At 55.8% G+C, this 18,157-nt stretch overlaps 4 protein-coding genes across 4 annotated transcripts; 3 read left to right on the top strand and 1 right to left on the bottom strand.

Moving 5' to 3' along the window:
- Window positions 1-5,743: 5,743 nt before the first annotated feature.
- Window positions 5,744-8,936, top strand: GMORB2_6664 (Fungal trans; the record flags this gene model as incomplete). Its single annotated transcript, XM_035468634.1, has 2 exons — window positions 5,744-6,570; window positions 6,632-8,936. The coding sequence occupies 2 exons, from the start codon at window positions 5,744-5,746 to the stop codon at window positions 8,934-8,936; spliced, it is 3,132 nt and encodes a 1,043-aa protein (XP_035321768.1).
- An 805-nt stretch (window positions 8,937-9,741) lies between these two features.
- GMORB2_6663 (protein KRI1) lies at window positions 9,742-11,931 on the bottom strand (the record flags this gene model as incomplete). Its single annotated transcript, XM_035468633.1, has 2 exons — window positions 9,742-11,702; window positions 11,763-11,931. The coding sequence occupies 2 exons, from the start codon at window positions 11,929-11,931 to the stop codon at window positions 9,742-9,744; spliced, it is 2,130 nt and encodes a 709-aa protein (XP_035321767.1).
- Window positions 11,932-12,546: 615 nt separating this feature from the next.
- GMORB2_6662 (Ras-related protein Rab-5C) lies at window positions 12,547-13,497 on the top strand (the record flags this gene model as incomplete). Its single annotated transcript, XM_035468632.1, has 3 exons — window positions 12,547-12,624; window positions 12,707-12,770; window positions 12,887-13,497. 3 exons carry the CDS (start codon window positions 12,547-12,549, stop codon window positions 13,495-13,497), a joined length of 753 nt encoding a protein of 250 aa, XP_035321766.1.
- A 1,211-nt stretch (window positions 13,498-14,708) lies between these two features.
- GMORB2_6661 (uncharacterized protein) lies at window positions 14,709-17,600 on the top strand (the record flags this gene model as incomplete). Its single annotated transcript, XM_035468631.1, has 5 exons — window positions 14,709-14,770; window positions 14,808-14,917; window positions 14,992-15,317; window positions 15,384-15,657; window positions 15,745-17,600. The coding sequence occupies 5 exons, from the start codon at window positions 14,709-14,711 to the stop codon at window positions 17,598-17,600; spliced, it is 2,628 nt and encodes an 875-aa protein (XP_035321765.1).
- Between the last annotated feature and the right edge of the window lie 557 nt (window positions 17,601-18,157).

Below are 18,157 nucleotides of genomic sequence, written 5' to 3'. Positions count from 1 at the left end.
GAGTTTGTTGTTCTCTCCATCTGGATAGATGTTGTCTCACCCGACGTTATATTGTCTGCCTACCTGGTGATCCATTCTTTCATCTTATTTTGCATCTTTTCTCATTTCATCTCTTTTTCTTCTCTGATTTCATTCCTGCTGAGATACCCCCGTACTATATGTCGGGCTGCGAAGCTATATCATCATGATCAATATTGCTATTAGACATGTCACAAGTATCAACTACTCTTGTACTCTTCATCGTATTCATACTATATACGTAGCGGTACGTTGTAATATTATATATGCATCATACAATCACAACAAGTATATACGAATCACCCCATCGTCTCCTTTTTTTTTTCTCCACGTCGTCCTATCTGAGTATATAGAAAAAAAAATTTGTTAACATGAAAAATTGGAAATGAAAAAAAAGGTTCCCCCTTTCCCTTCCTAAGCCTTCCCCTCCCCCCCTCCCTACCTATCCGACAACGCAAGAAGAGCAGAGGAAAGATGTGTTCTGATCATCGACTTGCATGTTTTGCCATGTGTACTACGCCGTCTCACGAGTTCGGTGAAGACATCATTGCTGCTACTAGTAATGATGACGGTGCCAATAGTGTTATCGTTATTATCATCATTACTATTAATACTATCAATACTACTGCAGGTTACTCAGTAAAGGGTTAAGGGTTGAGGGTTGAGGGTTAAGGGGTCCACCGCCTCGCGGAGTATTATTACGACTTGCATCGCAGCACGTACGACGGTACAGATTACAGATTACGACTCGCAGCCATCACATCAATACCAGGCGGCTACTAATTAGCATTCTTCGTGACGTCCCGGTACGAGTATTACGGTTATTACGGAGCATCGATACAGGCCCTGGCATCATCCATTAGCTGGCAAGCTCACTGGCACTCGCACTCTCAGAACTTCAGACTTCCGAGACGAACCAACCTCTGGCACTTGGCAAGGTTGGATGGAACCACATCTCTAATCCTTTTCTTTCCCTTAATCTGTTGGGCCCGGCAGACTGGCACACGTTTGAGAGAGGAGGGGGGGGGGGGGGGGGGGGAAGGTCTTGATTGACCCTCGGAAGTTGGAATGAAATGCATGAAATCCTTGAAATGACTGAGACATTCTAGCCATCGTCGTCCATCTACTACTACTATACGGAGTAATACAATACTTATCTGTACGGAGTATTATTATTATTATTACGGAGTATTTACATGTATAACAAGAGTATTTATGACGAGAGTTATCTACTCAGTAATACTTGTCTGTGGGTTTTGCAGTAAAAGGGAAAGAAGAAGAGAGAAGAAGAGAGAGAAGAAGAAAATCTCCGTTACTCTGTCTGATCGACCGATAAATGAATCTTCCCTGGTGGAGAGTACAGCTACCGGACGGGGTATTCGCGAGACTCTGATGATTGCGAGAGTACGATGGTATCATTTCACGGAAAGATGTGGCAGGATTCACCTCACAGGAGAATGGAGTAAAGAAGATGAAGATGAAGAAGAAAAATTCATAAAATAGAAAAAGACACACACACACACACACACACACGCAAAAACAAACCAACAGATAAAACAGACGGGGGAAGAGAAAGAAATCGTTAGTCGCGGAGAAGAAAAAGAAAAAAGAAAAAAGAAAAAAGAAAAAAGAAAAAAGAAAAAAGAAAAAAAGAAAAAAAGAAAGAAAGAAAGAAAGAAAAGGAAACAGAATAAAAAGGGACCCTCGTGTTATTATTTATTACCACGGCTATATCTGAACCGGGGGGTGGCCATTTCTTCTCTCATCCATCAACTTTGGGTACGGAGCAACGGGGAGGAGAGAGAGAGAGAGAGAGGCCTGGAGTCCAGGGCAGACAAAGGAACCTCGCGAGGAACTTGGGGAAACCTAGACGACGAGAGTTCGGAATCGTCCGTGATGTGATGATACCTTGTCCATCGTCTGGACCGTCGGTCGGGAACGGGCCAGGGAGGGCAGCAATGACAATATACACTTGTACTAGACTGGTGATTATTCCCGCCTAATATTGCTTCTCGACAGATTGGCACTTTCACGCCGTAGCCTTGCTGGGATCTTTTGACGGAGATTGGGATCTTTTGACGGGAAAATGACAGACTCTCTCCCTCTCACCACACACACACACACACACACACACACACACACACGCGGAGAGAGAGAGAGAGAGACAGAGACAGAGACGCGGCATGATGAAGAGACAAGATCAAAGACGCACAGAGCTGTCGGAGGAATGAAAAGAATCGACAGAGAGTGTGTGGGAACGCGACCGGACCGTCACAATGGTCAAGACAAAGGTCAAAGAGACAAGTCAAAGACGAAAAGCCAATATTGCATCGTCCCTGTCCCTGTGCACGTGTTTCGGGAACCACAATCTGCATGTAGGTTTGCCAGACACGTGATTTTTCTTTTCCCTTTTTTTTTAAAAAAAAAAAAGGAAAAAAATCCTCTCTCTTTTCAACGTTACCCCCCCCCCCCTTTGTCCGTTCCCTTCTTGGCCATGCTCGTACAGAGGGTAATATGTAATATCGTGTCGTTACTTGGCTATAAGTGCCAAGGCAAGACATTCGTTGCGACCACCACGCACTGCAGTACTGGTATCGTAGTCAACATGTCAGATAGCCCGCAGAAGCCGTGCATGTAATCTGTACTGTCCGGTGTGATCGCGCACCTGTCCCTGCCACTGTCACTGACGGGGCCACATCGGGGGGGGGGGGGAGGTCATGGATCGAATCGATGGCGCTTGCCTTGGGTGGATGCAGCAAACGGTGCTGCGAGGGGAGGGGGACCAGTACCTGGTCTGGTGTGGCGTCTCTGAACCTCTCCTCTCTCTCTCTCTCTCTCTCTCTCCTTCGTGTGTCTGCGCGTCCAAGGGGGGTTTGCCATGATCCATCATCATCGTCCGATACTTCTCCCCTGTTGTCTGCTCCCTCGAAAAGGCCCAAAGAGGAAGACTGCATGCGGGCAGCGTGACTGTAACAGGACGCTTCGGTAGTTGACCCGTGGGCACTAGCCCGGGGCTGTCTGGGCACGAGGCACGCGTGGGACCGTTGCCGGTCAAGAAGGGCTCTCTGCTGTGGTCCCCGCCGTCGGCCCAATGGCGTGCCTGTCGTGCCCTCGAGGGTTGTTGGATGGGCCGGGATGGCAGACAGACACAGGCCACAGACAGGACATACCCCAGTCTCGGAATTTCTGGCACCACCCCCACCCCCTGCCGCTTCAATCACCTTATGCAGTTGACAGGATAGCGGTAAACAACGGTAAACAGAGACCCCAACGCAAGCATCCAAGTGGCTGCTCGCCCGATGGCCGCGCGTGGTTAGGGGTAGGACAGAGTGCCAGACTGCAGACTGCAGACTACAGATTAGAGGAGACGGCCGTCACACGGCATCGTTGAGGGTAACTGGTAGGGCGCCATACGACGTACGAGCACAGCATCTCTTCCGGTGACACAGACCTGTCTCGCCGGACCCTACCCGCTCGCCATCAGCAATACGACGTACGAGAGCGTCGTAGATGGATATCACATGGTGGCCGTCTTGAGCCGTCGGTCAGGCGGGAACGTGCTGCTCCGTATTCATACCTCATAAACCGTCGTACCGTCGTAATTAGGCACTTAGCAGCAAATGCCCCCTCTCCTAGTAGGCCCCGTCGCTCCAAAGGCTGAGAGAGAGAGGGACCGGGGGGAAGGGGGCGTGTGGGTATCAGGACGTGGCAGTCGAGCAGGTTGAACCAGGGCAGGAGGACAATGTTTGGTAGTGGGTAGGCTGCCATATTATTACATTACTGCTGCGTATCCGTATGACGGACCGGCATGGGGAGAGGAGCGTCGGCAGGCAGAGACGAGGATGAGGAAGATGTCGAAGTTGATGGTAGAGCATCAGTGAGAGTGAGAGAGAGAGAGAGAGAGAGGCAGATGTTCATGTAATCTGCAGAGGGAGAGCAGAGATGGAGAGCGTGAGGCATGAGGCATGAGGCATGAGAAGGAAGAGGAAGAGGAAAGAGGCAGAATGTTAGTCATCATGGGTGCCAAACACGTTTTCTGGGCAGGAGCGTCTGTGGGACCCCCCAAGGAAGGGGCGATGGATGGAGCCTGCGAGTCTGTATCCATCTCTATCTGTATTTATTAATACTGTATTGATGACCTGTAGGACCTAGACTCTACATGTACGAGATGTTACTAGTAATACTCCGCACTGCTAGGATTATTATATGCTCGTGGAACCTAAGGGGTAGATACCTATTAGTCCGTTTTTTCTTCTTATGACTACTTACATGCGTATTCCTTGGTAGAAATAACACTGCAATACCGATGCTACTCCGTACTCTTGAGATACAAGCACCATGCACGGTACTGGCTCGATAACACCCACGAGTAATAACGGTAGTGGAAATAGTGATGGTGCATACGGTACCAGATAGCGACCACGGATACTGCCTGTGCTCGTACCTCACGCCCTCTAATCCGTATACTACTGGCAGTAATGCTGCGTCCATGCCAGTAGCAGTACAGATCACAGTGCACTAGCAGCACTAGTATCAGCACTAGATAGCTGCCTACCGCAATTAGTACGCAGTAGTTCTGGTACCTATATGTGCGGGTACCGTCCTCCTAAGTGAGTAATAATAGCACTCCTAAAACACGCCTAGACGCTCCCCTAAACCGCCTAACCTCCTAAGGCTCCTAAACCTTTCAGGGTTCCCGCTGCTTCTCCACACCTCGTCGACGGTTTCAAACGCTTCCTTGTCCTCCACCATTCTTCTCTCCTCTGTTCTGTTCGCCACGAGCCTCTCTGTACGCCTTGCACACAATTTCTTCTTGCCGTGCTTGGCTCCAGTGTCCTTTTCCTCTCTCCATTTATTGAAGACGTCTCGTTCGGGCATCTCTGACTTACATTCTCTTTCTCTGTCTTTCTACCTTTCCCTCTCCTAATCCTAATCTCTGTGCTTTTTGTGTGGTTTTTTTTTTTTGCCCGCCCGCGTCCTCTCTCTCTCTCTCTCTCTCTCTCTCTCTCTCCCCCCCNCCCCCCCCCCCCCACACACACACCACCACCACTACTACTTCCACCACTTCGATCCCGCTGCAGAATCGTCCTCGTCTACTGTCGCTTTCCCAGTCCTCCTCTGTCTGGCTGACGAGACATGCAGAGAAGAGATTGGAAATTCGCGCCCGTCAACATCTCGTTCCTCTCTCGCCGGGAAGAAGCAGCAGTGACATCGTCGCGGCATACACCCCCGCAAGTGTCTCAGTAGTCGAGCGGCGCCTCTTCGCAAACCCAGACATCGTCATCATCATCATCATCATCGCCAAGACCACCACCTTCTCCTCCCATTGGCGCCGCTCGCCCCGACGTCGTGGAGAGGCAGTGCAGCCATGTACGGCGGTCAGCCTCTGCCGCATGCCCACCAGCTCCAACATGGACAGCAGCAATCGTCATACCATGTTCCCGCCGCCGCCGATCTATCCGTCGACCTCCATGCTCATCAGCCGTCCGTCATGGATGCCTCCGACTTTGGTCCTTTCCCGTACGCCTTTGACGGATTGCACGATCCGGGTCCGATAATGTCGCTCCCCAGTCAACAGTCCGCCACCCTCCATCACCACCACCAGCATCATCATCATCAACCGCCACAGCAGCAGCAGCAGCAGCAGCATCAGCCTGGCCATGTTCCCTACGTCGCCGCCGACGCCATCTCCTCCAGCCAGTCCTCTCAGCAACCGCAGCAGCCCATGCTCACGCCGCCCCAGCCGCATAACGAGCCCCATCCGAATCCCCCCGTCTCCAAATCCAACCTCGACGGCGGCAGTGGCGGACAGTTCTCGCGAAAACCCAGCATTGCCGCCTCTATCGCCGACACCCAGCCCGAACGCAGGCCGTCCCTCGTCGCTGACGCACTCGAAGACTCGGCCGACGGAACGGACCTGGGCGCCAAGGCTAGCAAGGACCCAAACAAGTCCGACGCGCCTCCTCCCTGGAGCGAGCTCAAGACCAAGGCCGGTAAGGACCGGAAACGCCTCCCGCTGGCCTGCATCGCCTGTCGCCGCAAGAAGATCCGCTGCTCTGGCGAGAAGCCGGCCTGCAAGCACTGCCTGCGGTCGCGCACCCCCTGCGTCTACAAGGTCACCACGCGCAAGGCCGCGCCCCGCACGGACTACATGGCCATGCTCGACAAGCGCCTCAAGCGCATGGAGGAGCGCGTCATCAAGGTGATCCCCAAGTCAGATCAGGGTTCCATCTCATCCGTTACCAGGGCCGTCGTCAAACCCGCCATGCCCGGTACTCTCGGCTCCAGCAAGCCCCTGTCCAGGAAGCGCGGTGCCGACGATGCCTTTGGCACCGGCTTCGAGGCCTGGGCCGACGCGTCCCCCGAGCCCGGACCCGAGGACGACAATGCGCTCGAGGCCCAGGAGACGGACGAGAACAAGCTCTTTCAGGAGGGCCGCGACGCGCTCCCGCCCAGGGACACCCAGGAGCACCTAGCCGAAGTCTACTTCGATCACGTCTACGGCCAAGCCTATCCTTTGCTGCATAAGCCGAGCTATATGCGCAAGCTGAAGTAGGTCGTCTAACCCGCATCTTGAAACCCTGGTGCCGATTGCTGATCCGATGCCAAACAGGAACAATGCGTTGCCGCCCGTCCTCGTCCTCTCCGTCTGTGCCGTTGCCGCACGCTTCTCGGCCAATCCCCAGCTCAACTCCTCCGCGACCAAGCAGTGTCTGCGCGGCGAGGAATGGGCCGCGCCCGCACGAGAAATCTGCACCCGCCGATACGAGTCGCCCAACATCACCATCCTCACCTGCCTCCTCATCCTGGGCCTTCACGAGTTCGGCACCTGCCAGGGGAGCCGCAGCTGGGCGTTGGGCGGCCAGGCCACCCGCATGGCCTTTGCGCTGCAGCTGCACAAGGACCTCGACCACGACCCCATGCGCAGGAAGGGCCAAGGCAAGCTCAGCTTTGTCGACCGCGAGATCCGTCGCCGCGTCATGTGGTCGTGCTTCCTCATGGACCGCTTCAACTCGTCGGGCACCGAGCGGCCCATGTTCATCTTGGAGGACGTCATCGAGATCCCCCTACCCGTCAAGGAGAGGCACTTCCTGCTCGACATGCCAGCTGTTACCGAGACGCTCGACGGATCGGTCCCTTCGAGCACGCCCGAAGGTGCCAACGCGGCCGGCGACGCCACCGAGAACATGGGCGTCAGCGCCTTCATGATTCGGGCCGTCGCCCTCTGGGGCCGCATCACTGCCTACGTCAACCGAGGCGGCATCACGTCGGACACGAAGCCCATGCACGACGAATCGTCGGGTTTCTCGAACCTAGCTAGGCAGGCAGAAGCACTCCTGCATGGAATGCCCGATGCGCTCAGCTATTCGTCCGACAACATCTCCCTCCACCAGATCCACCACACGGCCAACCAGTTCCTCCTGCTGCACCTGATGCTGCAGCAGAACGTGCTGTTCCTGTTCCGGACCGCCATAAGCGCCACCAGCGGCGTGCCTGACGACGTGTTTACCGCCAATGCCAGGACCAAGGCCTTTGAGGCTGCCGGTAGGATCTCCGACATCCTCCGGGACGCCGAGGAGTTCCGCGTCGTCATCTCGGCCCCCGTGGCGGGGTACTGCGCCTTCTCGTCGACGTCGATGCACATCCGCAGCATCCTGTCTGGCCATGCGTCTAGCAAGGCTGCGGCCGAGGCCAACGCGGCCACCAACGTCCGGTTCGTCCGCAAGATGATGACCTTTTGGGGCATGTTCCACTGGATGGAGGAGGACGTCCGATCCCAGTACCGCCGGGCCCTGGACCGCAGCCGCTCAGGGCTCCCGCCCGACGACTCCGAGGCGACGCTGCCCATTCTGCAATACGGCGATTGGTTCAGTCGCTACCCGCATGGTGTGTCCGACGCCGATTTCATGGATCCGGCCGTCCAAAAGAAGCGGGAGAAGGGTGCCGATGGCGTCCTCGAGCAGAAGCCCGAGCTACACTCCGTCGGGGAGTTCTTCAGCATGTTATCGTCCCCCAATAGCTCCGACAAACGGCAAGGCCAGAACTCGTCACAGCAGCAGCCACCCGCGGCCAAACGAAAGGCGACCAGCAAGAAGATGACGGCTGCGTCCGGCTGCCCGGCGGAGAAGACAGTCCCCAAGTCGACGATGCCGAAGAAGAACAAGCCTCCTTCCCTCGACACGGCGCAGCAGAGCACAACCCCAGGCCCGGAGCCCGCATCCGCCCACATCAACCCGACGACTGCGCAGGTCCAGCAGCCGTCTCGCCGTCCATCCGTACCATTAGTCGGCACGCCCTCGCCGTTCCACCATCCCTTCACGACAACGCATACTCAGCAGCAGCCTGCGACGGTGACGTACTCTATGCCCATCAGCCCGGTTCACCAATTCGGACCACCGAATGCGCCGCCACCGCCACCGCAACCGCAACCCCAGCAGCACCAGCAGCACCAGCAGCACCAGCAGCACCAGCAGCACCAGCAGCAACAGCAACCCCAGCCTAGCCCCTTCTTCCCGCCCGACATGATGCAGCACATGGGGATGCCGAACCAGCAGCCCGATCCCGCCATGATGGGCTCGCTGGACCAGTCCCTCTCCTCGTTTGGCGGGTACCCCGCCATGGACGACCATCAGCACCAGCACGTCCTGGGAGGGGCTGGAGGGACGCAGGGATGGCACGATGCACCTGCTCCCGGTCCCCCCGGGAGTGCGGCAGGTCATCATCACCACCAGCACCACCACCCGCAGCAGGTTGCCATGGCGGAGCATCAGCATGCCCACATGCCTACGCAGGCAGATGGCATGAGTGCGGATGCGTGGTTCGTCACATCGGATATGCAGTCCGACGCCTTCAGTGGAATTTTTGGGAACGGGATGCACGGGCAGAATCCGCTGGGGGGTTTGAGACATGCGCAGTAAGGAGGTGTCATCACATATCCTCCTTCTCTCCTTCTCTAAACCCTCTCGTTGTACTTTTTATGTACTTGACATCATCTCTTTTCTAATACTGGTTTATATGTCTGCCCAAATACCCCCGTTTATAGCTCGTTTTATAATCTCTCTCACTCACATCATCTCTCTGTCTCTATCTCTCTCTCTCTCTCCCTCACACACACACACACACTCTCTCTCTCTCTCTCTCTCATATATATATATATATATATACTACCATCTTTTTCTGTTCATCCGTCTCTCCTATAAACGTCTCTTCTCCTTGGAGGGTATCATGGGAGGGAAGCATCCTAGTCATTGGACCTTGGGGCCTTGAGATTTTTTTTCCATTTTATTGCTAGAAACACAAGGACATAAGGACACGCACACAGATGAGGTTTTTCCTTTTCCCAAATTTGGTGTTGGTGTTTTGAGTCAATTGGATTGTACTTGTCTTCTCTTAACCTTCTCTTCTCTGTACCCATTCTTTGGACATGCCCGAAAATAAGAAGAAAACCGCCGGTAGCCACCCACGTACTTGGAATTAGAGAAAGGATGAATGGATTGGCCGCGATGGTAGAGTCGAAGGATAGTGAGCAAGATGAAGGAACAAACACCTCGAGAGCAGCGTGAGGATCAAGATGCTCTAAAAAAACCCGTCTCTTTCTTCTTCTTTTTCTCTTCGCAAATCTCCTGCTGTGAATCTACACATTTTGCGTGGTATATACATGTACGATAACAAACAGTGGTACCAGCCTTGGTACTGATGGCAGGTAGTGAGTAATACTACTCCTCAGACAGCGTCAGTCTCCTTTTTGCTCTTTGACCTCTTCCTCTTCTTCCGCGAACCACCGACGTCGCCGACAATGTTTGACTCCTCATCCTCACCAGCCCCGTCGACCTTCTTCCTGCTGTGGTTCCTCCTATCGTGGCTCCTGCCATCGCCATGCTGCTGCTGATGCTGGTGGTCCTGCTCCTCCTGCTCGGCAAACTTCTCGAACCCGTAAGTTGGACCCGAGTGCTCGTACTCGCGGCCAAAGACCTCACGACGCCACTTCCTGAGACGCTTCTTCTTGCTCAGCCTCTGGGCGTCTCGCTGCCTCTTCTCTGCTGGGCGGAAGGGCGCGAGCTTCTTCAGACCGGCGTAGTCGTTCAGGTGGGAGTCCGAGGGGGCGAGGAGGATGTCGCGCGCCGTCATGCCGAAGGACTCGGGCTCCGTCTCGCGGTACCGGAAGCCGCCCGACCTGGATGAGGTGAGGGTGTCGTGGTGGCTCAGCTCGAGCTTGCTGTCTACCAGGGCCTCGAGCTTGGCCCGCTCCCGGCGGGCTTCCTTCTGGGCTTCCATGCGAGCGCGCTTGTGGTCCCCTGCCTTCCGCTTCTTGGTGGGGCGGCCCTCCTCTTCCTCTTCGGCATCCTCTTCTTCGACATGGTCGAGGAGCTGAGGATCGACTTCGGATTCGTCGAATTCGGGTACGATGTCTTTGATGTCAATGTCGTCGTCCCACGTGGGCTTCTTGGGGTGCTTCTTCTTCTTCTTCTTCTTCTTCTTCTGGTTGTTGTCGCCGTCGTCGCCGGACGCGTCCTCGTCTTCATCTTCGTCGTCGGACCCTGCATCCTCGCCCTCTTCGATGGCGTAGTACTCGTCTCCGAAACGCTTCTTCATCTCGTCCTCCCAGGCGTCGTCGTCCCAGGCGTCGTCGAGGAACTGCAGCCATTCGGCGTCGGTGAGCTTGGTGCCCACGGATCCGGCGGCCTGCTTGACCTTGGCAAGCTTCTCCTGGGCCTCGTCGAGCTTCAGCTTGCGCAGGCGGGCCTTCTCCTCGCGGCGCTGCGCCTTCTCGGCCTCCTTCTTCTCGCGCTCGGCGTCGCGGCGACGCTTCCTCGACGACTTCTCCTCGCGGCGGACCGACTTGGCCGCCGCGAAGTCACGCGCGTACGACTTGAGGACCTCGTTGCTCTTCTCGGGGTCCTCGAAGCGCAAGTTATACGCCTGCTCAAATGTCTCGCGCCGGTCGTTGCTGTCCGACTCGCCGTCGTCCGACTCGAAGGCCTCCCACTGCGCCGACGTGCCCTCGTCCGGCACCCAGGCGCGAGCGCTCAGGAAGTTGGACAGGAACGTCTCCGGGTCGCGGTCCGCATTCTCAATGTCCGCCTCCGACAGCTTGACCTTCTTGCGCTCCTTGGACGGCTTGCTGACGGCCGCCGCGCGCGAAGGGTGCACGCCCTCGACCGCCTCCGCGACGTCGGCAGCGTCGGCGGCGGGCTTCACCTTGCGCTTCATGAAGTTGTCGTCCGAGTCCGAGCCGCTGTCGTCAGAGTCAGCCTTGGCGGCGTGCATCTCGTTGACGATGGACTTTTGCAGCGCGTCCTGCTCCTGCGCAAACGTCTGCGGAGGGGGGGGCGCGTTGTCGCCCTCGTCGTCCGACGCCCCGATGTCTCCCCGCAGGAACCTCTCGCGGTGGTAGTCCTTCAGATACACGGGCTTCTCCTTCTTCTTCTTGGCATCCCTGGCGGCGGCGGCGGCGGCGGCGTCTGCCTCTTCTTGTTTATAAAAGGCCACGTCCTTGTCGTACACACGGGGGTCCTTTGTGCGGATGGCCTGCAGCGTGGCCGAGATCTGGGCGTCTAAGTCCTCGGTGGCTAGGAAGCCATCCTCGTCCTCGGTCTCGTCCTCGGAAGACGACTCGTCATCGTCGTCGTTATCAACCTTGCGGGGATCATTCTTGTACTTTTCCTCCACTGGTGCATTCATGTCTGTCAGTCCGGGTTCTCTCTCTCTCCAACACTCGTTCAATAGGTAGATATTGAACTCACGTCGTTGCCTCTCCTCTCGCTTTTTGTTGTGCTCGAACCTCTTGGCGTACTCTTCGTTCACCTTGAAGGAAGAGTCTGTTGCCACGGGAGCCCCTCCATTGTCCGACTCGGAATCACTGTCACTGTCGAGGAGCTTCCGCTTAGAAGGCTTAGAGTCGGCGGGAGCCATGGTTGTTTTCCTCTCTCTCTCTCCCTCTCTCTCTGCCTTTTTATTCAGGAGTTCAACTGGTGTCCTATCCTGCAGTTGCTGTGATTGGGGTGGTTGTAGTTGGTGTTGACAGTAATAATCACACCAGATTTTTGTTCATGATCTACGACTTAGTCGCATATTTTTTTTTTTTTTCTAAATTTTTTTTTTTCTGCCGTATTGAATTTTGGCGGGGAGAAAAGCCCGGCTCGGGTATAACTTTTCGCCGAAGACTAGAAGAAAAACGCCACAATAGAACTCGCCCCAACTGATGATTCTGACAGCTGCGCCACATCTAAGCACTCACCGCCCAAATGCGGCTCAATTTCTGGTGCCTGTACCCGGAAAAAAAAAAGGTGGCGGTGCTTGTGGCTTGGCTGGCTGCTGACTCGGACGATGGCTGCTGTCACATCATAGAGCATCCACCCAACCACCACATCCCAATACAACTTCTAACCCCAATAATACTACCAAGTCGTACCCTCTCACCTCTCCGATAAGCAATAATCACCCCTGTCTCTCACCCAGAAAGATCTCCTCTGGCAAGAAAAGGCCCATCGTCATAAATTCCGCCGTCCCCGAACCCCGCCCGCCGTCATGGCTGATTCTGCCAACGCCCCGAAGCCCAGCAGCAGCGTTAAGCTTGTCCTGCTCGGAGAGGCTGCTGTGGGAAAGGTATGAGGAGCGGTTCCTTTCCCATTTTTACTATCGGCCGTTGCTTGCTTGGATATTGGCTGACATGATGGGTCGAATATAGTCGTCGCTGGTCCTGCGGTTCGTCAACAACGACTTCCAGGAGAACAAGGAGCCCACTATTGGCGGTACGTCGCTATCCATTCCACGCGCAAAGCAACCAGGATCTAGCGAGAGAGGAAATTGAGAGTTGGGGAGGAGGAAGAAGAAGATGGAGGAGGAGGAAGGCTAACATGACAAACAGCCGCCTTCCTGACACAAAAATGCAACCTTCCCTCGCGCACAATCAAGTTTGAGATCTGGGACACGGCCGGCCAGGAACGCTTCGCATCCCTGGCACCCATGTACTACCGCAACGCGCAGGCCGCCCTGGTGGCGTACGACCTGACCAAGCCGACGTCCCTTATCAAGGCTAAGCACTGGGTGGCTGAGCTCCAGAGGCAAGCATCCCCGGGTATCGTCATCGCCCTGGTCGGAAACAAGCTGGATCTCACGAGCGACTCGACGGGCGGCGCCGCCGGCGGCAGCAACGACGATGCCGACGACGATGCCGAGGGTGGTGGTGGCGGCGACGACGCGGCGGAAGGGTCGGGTGACGCCCGCAAGGTGTCGACCGAGGAGGCCAGGGCCTACGCCGAGGAGGAGAGCCTCCTCTTCTTCGAGACGAGTGCCAAGACCGGCCACAACGTCTCCGAGGTCTTTACCGCCATCGCCAACGCCATCCCCGAGACGTCGCTCAAGAGCGCCCGCACACCCGGCAGTGCCGCCGGTGCCTCCGCCCGCGCAGGGGACGAGCAGAGGGTCAACCTGGGAAGCGCTTCAGAGGGTGGCCCTAAGGACAGCTGTGCCTGCTAAGGATGGAAAGGAGCAGGAGAAGGAGAGCTGTTCTCTCCCGTCGACGTAGAGAGAGGAGGAGGAGGAGGAGGAGAGGTGGAGAGTTTACGCGCGCACGGTGTGGTGGAAAGAAGCACGTCTTGTCTATAGCTTTGTTCTTTTGGGGTCCCCGGAGCGACACACGGGAGAACTGTTCTTTTTTATCTTCCTTCTTGCGTTTTCGCCAATTTCCTGCTTTCTTGCCAGTGTTTGAACGCGGGGCTCTCTTTTTCAACCCCGAGAGAGAACCCCGAGAAGGAACCTCGAGAGACAGACACGGATTGTGTACGACCTGGAGTCTGCTTCAAGATTTGGTTCCTTGATAAACGAGGTTTTCTGTTTTTTTTTTCCCTTCTCTGTCGTCGTCGCATGTATGCAGAATACCTCTCCGTACTCTTATTCAATACTGGTATCTGTCGAAATGTTGAATGTTGAACTGGTATATGTGTCACTTCGCGCTAGTCTTGGGGGAAGGATGTTTAGATGAATTAGTCTACATCGCACATGGGTCCCTTATGAGCTCGTACACAACCCAAGCATGTTTCTTTTGACCAGTGAATCATCATCAAACACATCTGAAGCCATCTCCGGGAACATATTCACAGCTTGAACGTCCCATCTCCTGCTTTTAAAACACTCACCGATATCTCGAAACAGAAACTTGATTTATATAGGGTAAGCAATGTTCTCAACGAAATGATGGACAAAAAAAAAAGAAAAGAAAACGAAGTCTAGTGTTGGACCCACTTTTGATTTCCAAATGGCAAAGGCGCGTCAAACTTGAATGTCAGGATACACTGGATTGTCTCTCTCTCATCACCATCAAATCACCAACGTCAATCAGCCCAAGCATACATTTCTCTGTATGATATAGTGGTCCGAGTCTGTCCCAAGCTAAGGAACAGGGGCATGCGCCCATATTCTGGGAGATAAGGGACTCTGTTCGTCGTCACGAGGGACATTACCTGTTTTTTTCTTCTTCTATTTCTTTATTCCTAGGCGCCAGCTCTTCTCTTTTCGAGCCCTTCTAGACTAGACAACCGTCTTGTCGCTCAAGGCTCTCCGGACTCGCCTCACCTTGTCCCGTACACGTCCTCGGAGGGAGGGGACTGTTCAACTTCGATCCGAGGGACTCCCATGATCGCGACAGTTCTGCGCGCGCCGTGTAGCGTCACTGTCCGACTATAGACGCCATGGCTTCCTTCATCTCGGAGGCTCAGGCCGAGCTCATCAGGTGCGCTAGACCCGACCGATTGTGTGTGTGATGGCTGGCTGACCATTCTTTTCTGCAGAGAGATGCTTCCGGATGATATCCCCATCAAGCTGAGATGCGCCATCTGTAACAAACTGGCCGTCAACGCTTTTCGACTGCCTTGCTGCGAGCAGGCCATCTGCGACTCCTGTACGTTCCTCTCTGCTCGCCCGAGTCCACTGCTTCTTCGCGTCCTTCAGATTGCTGACTCATGTGCGGACCAGGCCAATCGAACCTCCACTCGTCGTGTCCCGTCTGCGAGCACTCTCCCCTCTCGGCCGACGATTGCAACCCTAACAAGTCGCTGCGCACAACGATAAAGGTGTTCCTACGCACCGCCGAGAAGAAGAAGGAGGCTCAGCGTACCAAGGAGGCGGCAACGCCAGCCGAGCCGGCGCAACCGACCGAGTCCACACCTGCTCCTGCGGCCGCGGTTGTATCAGAGGCACTCGAGCCCCGGCCCTGCCTAGGTGCCCATGGTGATGCAGCCCAGCAGGGTGCGCCTCCTGCCGCCGAGGCGACCGGAGAGCCCGCGAGACCGGCGGAACAGGTATGTGGCCACCGCCGTGACGCTGGCGCACGCAACGTGACTGACGCGGTCCCCCTCGCCCCCCAGACCGAAGCAGCGGTTGATCAAGGACCGGCCGTGGCCGAGGACGACGAGACCCAGCAGTCCGCCGGCGGTGAAGATGCCGTCGTTTCGGCCGACCGAGAGCAAGCCGACGACCAGCGGGACCAGACGGAAACGACGGAAGGAGTCCAGACCGCTGGATCGGAGCAGGTGACTGGCGGGATGAATAACAACGCGGGCGACTTCAACCAGATGCAAATGATGATGGCGATGCAGAATGGCATGGGGGCCAATTCCTTTGGGGGAATGCCCATGATGGGTGAGCCCTTCCCTCTCCTCTTCTTTGCTATACCGCTGTCTTCTTCAAACACCGTGCGCTGACCATCGTCTCCTTCCCACCAAACAGGCATGCCGGGGATGGGCATGGATCCCATGATGATGCAAAACATGTACATGAACGGTGGCTTTCAAGGCATGGGCATGAATGTAATGGGAGGCTTCGGAGGCGGATTTGGCCAAGGCTCGAATCACAATTGGAACGGATCGCAATCGTGGACTTTCGACCAGAATAATTTCAATCAAAGTGGCCCCATGGGCGCTGGTGATTTTGGGAATTTTAACTCGGGATTCGTCCAGACAGGATACAACAACAATCAAGGTGCCTATGGCGGTGGCCACCAGTTCCAAGATTACCGTCGCGGCGGGGGCAACTTCTATGGCCGTGGTAGAGAAGGTCGCGGACGCGGCTTCTATGCTGGCGCCTACGGACAAGGACGAGGAGGCGGTCATCACTACAACCAGAACGGAGGTGCCGTGAGCAGCCACAACGGCAGCTACCAGGACCAGCAGCAGCAGCAGCAGTTTCAACAGGGGCCCGCCCTCCGGAGGGAAGGCTCCATCATCTCCACGCAAGAAGGGGGAGCGGCCTCAGTAGCCGGAGGGGGTGACGGCGCCCCTGACGCACAGACGATGACATCTCGTGAGGCTTCGCAAGACGCAGTAGGGACCAACACGGACACGGGAGGGGCTCGTTCTGCAGTGCCGGACGTCCCCGTCAATGCGCCCAAGGGCCCCAAGGCCATGCGCCAAGGTCTTCCCAACTCGACCTTCCATCACGCCCGGCCTAGGGGCCTCCAGCTCGGCGACCAGCAGCAGCAGCAGCGACGGCAGCCAGGACAGTCCCCGGCAGGCCCGATGAGCGACAGCCGGCCGTCCCGTGAACCCAGCCCCTATGCCGCCGGACCGGGCAGTCGAGACCACAGCCGTACGGGACGGGAGGCGTCGCGCCAACCGTCACAGCCACCACCGTTTCCGACGAACGGCAACGGCGGCCACCACGGCGGCCACGGCAGTATCGTCTCTCACAGGCAGGATCAGGAGCAGCAGCCGCGTCAGCAAGGCGACGACAACGAAGAGCCGTCGTCGTCGCGTCGCCGCAGGAAGCATAGGAGCCACAAGTACGACGACGACCGCCACGACAGTAGAGCCGACGAAGAGTACCATCCCCACTCCAGGGACGAGAGCGCCCGACATGACAGACAGGCGGACCGAGAGCGTTCCCGCTCAGCCTCACCAGACAGCAAGAAGTCGTCGGGCCATCACCGCAAGAGCGGCGGCAGCCGCAGGGATCGCGACCGGGACCGGGACCGGGACCGCGACGACGACCGACGCCGAGATCGCGACCGCGACAGGGACAGGCATCGCGGCGATGACGACAAGAGGCCGAGCGGACACCACCATCGTCACCGGTCATCGCACCACGAACACGAATCGTCGTCTTCCTCGCGACGTCGCGACAGAGACTGGGACCGTGAGCGTGAGCGTGAGCGCGATCGTGAGCGTGACCGAAAGGATGGCAACGGTCGAAGCCGCGGCTCCAGTCGTCGAGACGCGGAAAAGGAGAGGGACAGGGACAGGGACAGGGACAGGGATAGGGATAGGGATAGGGATAAGGATAGGAACAGGGACAGCCGCAAGCACACTTCCAAGAACGGAGACGCACCAGCGAGCACCGCGACACCTGCTGCTGCCGCCGCTCCCACCCCGGCTGCAGCCAAGGACGCTCACACGCTTGAGCGTGAAGCCCGCAACAGGGAGAGACTCATCAAGGAGGCGCAGCGTCTAGCCGGTATGAGGGGATCCAAGAGGTCGAGGGGTAGCAATGATGACGGCGGCGGTGGGGATGCCGACCATGGTCGAAGGAGTAAGAGATCTAGTAGACGGGATGAAGATGATTATCGTATCAGGAAGAGCAGGGACTGAACCAGAGTGTTTTCTTGTTCTTCCTGGACCCTCGTCTTACTCTTTCTCTCTTCTTTCCTCCCCTCCCCCCTCCCCCCCTTTCTTTTAGACGAGTTGTCTGGCTTGCCATGAGTTGTCCGTATAAATACCAACTCTACCTCTCTCTCTCTCTCTCTCTACTTGTTACTTGAGCCATGGAAAATCTTGGGGTGTGTCTAATGGAGGGGAGGGTAAAAGATAGGTCACTGAGTGAGATGATGATCTATCAATTCTCTCATCAATAGCTTGAATATGTTGGCTTTTTGTAATTCTCTTACATGCCTTCTCTGATAGTCCCGAAAAGCTTCTTTTATGTCATGTTGTTATGCCGTCATTGAGTAATTTACTCTATTACTTGGTGATGATTTATTTTCATTGTTCAATTGTGTTTTTTTTTTGGGGAGGGGGTTTCTTTGAAATTTTTTTTCCGTCATTTTCACTCTCCCTCTTCCTTCTCTTTAGTGTTGTGTCCTTGACTCTTTTTCTTTTTTGCATTTTTTTCTCAAAATAAGAAAAGAAGAAAAAGTACCAAGACATCC

The sequence above is a fragment of the Geosmithia morbida genome (assembly GCF_012550715.1).
Source record: "Geosmithia morbida isolate 1262 chromosome Unknown scaffold_6, whole genome shotgun sequence".
Taxonomy (NCBI): Eukaryota; Fungi; Ascomycota; class Sordariomycetes; order Hypocreales; family Bionectriaceae; genus Geosmithia; species Geosmithia morbida.
The sequence above is the reverse complement of the archived record's forward strand: the minus strand, read 5'-3'. Positions and strand labels throughout refer to the sequence as shown.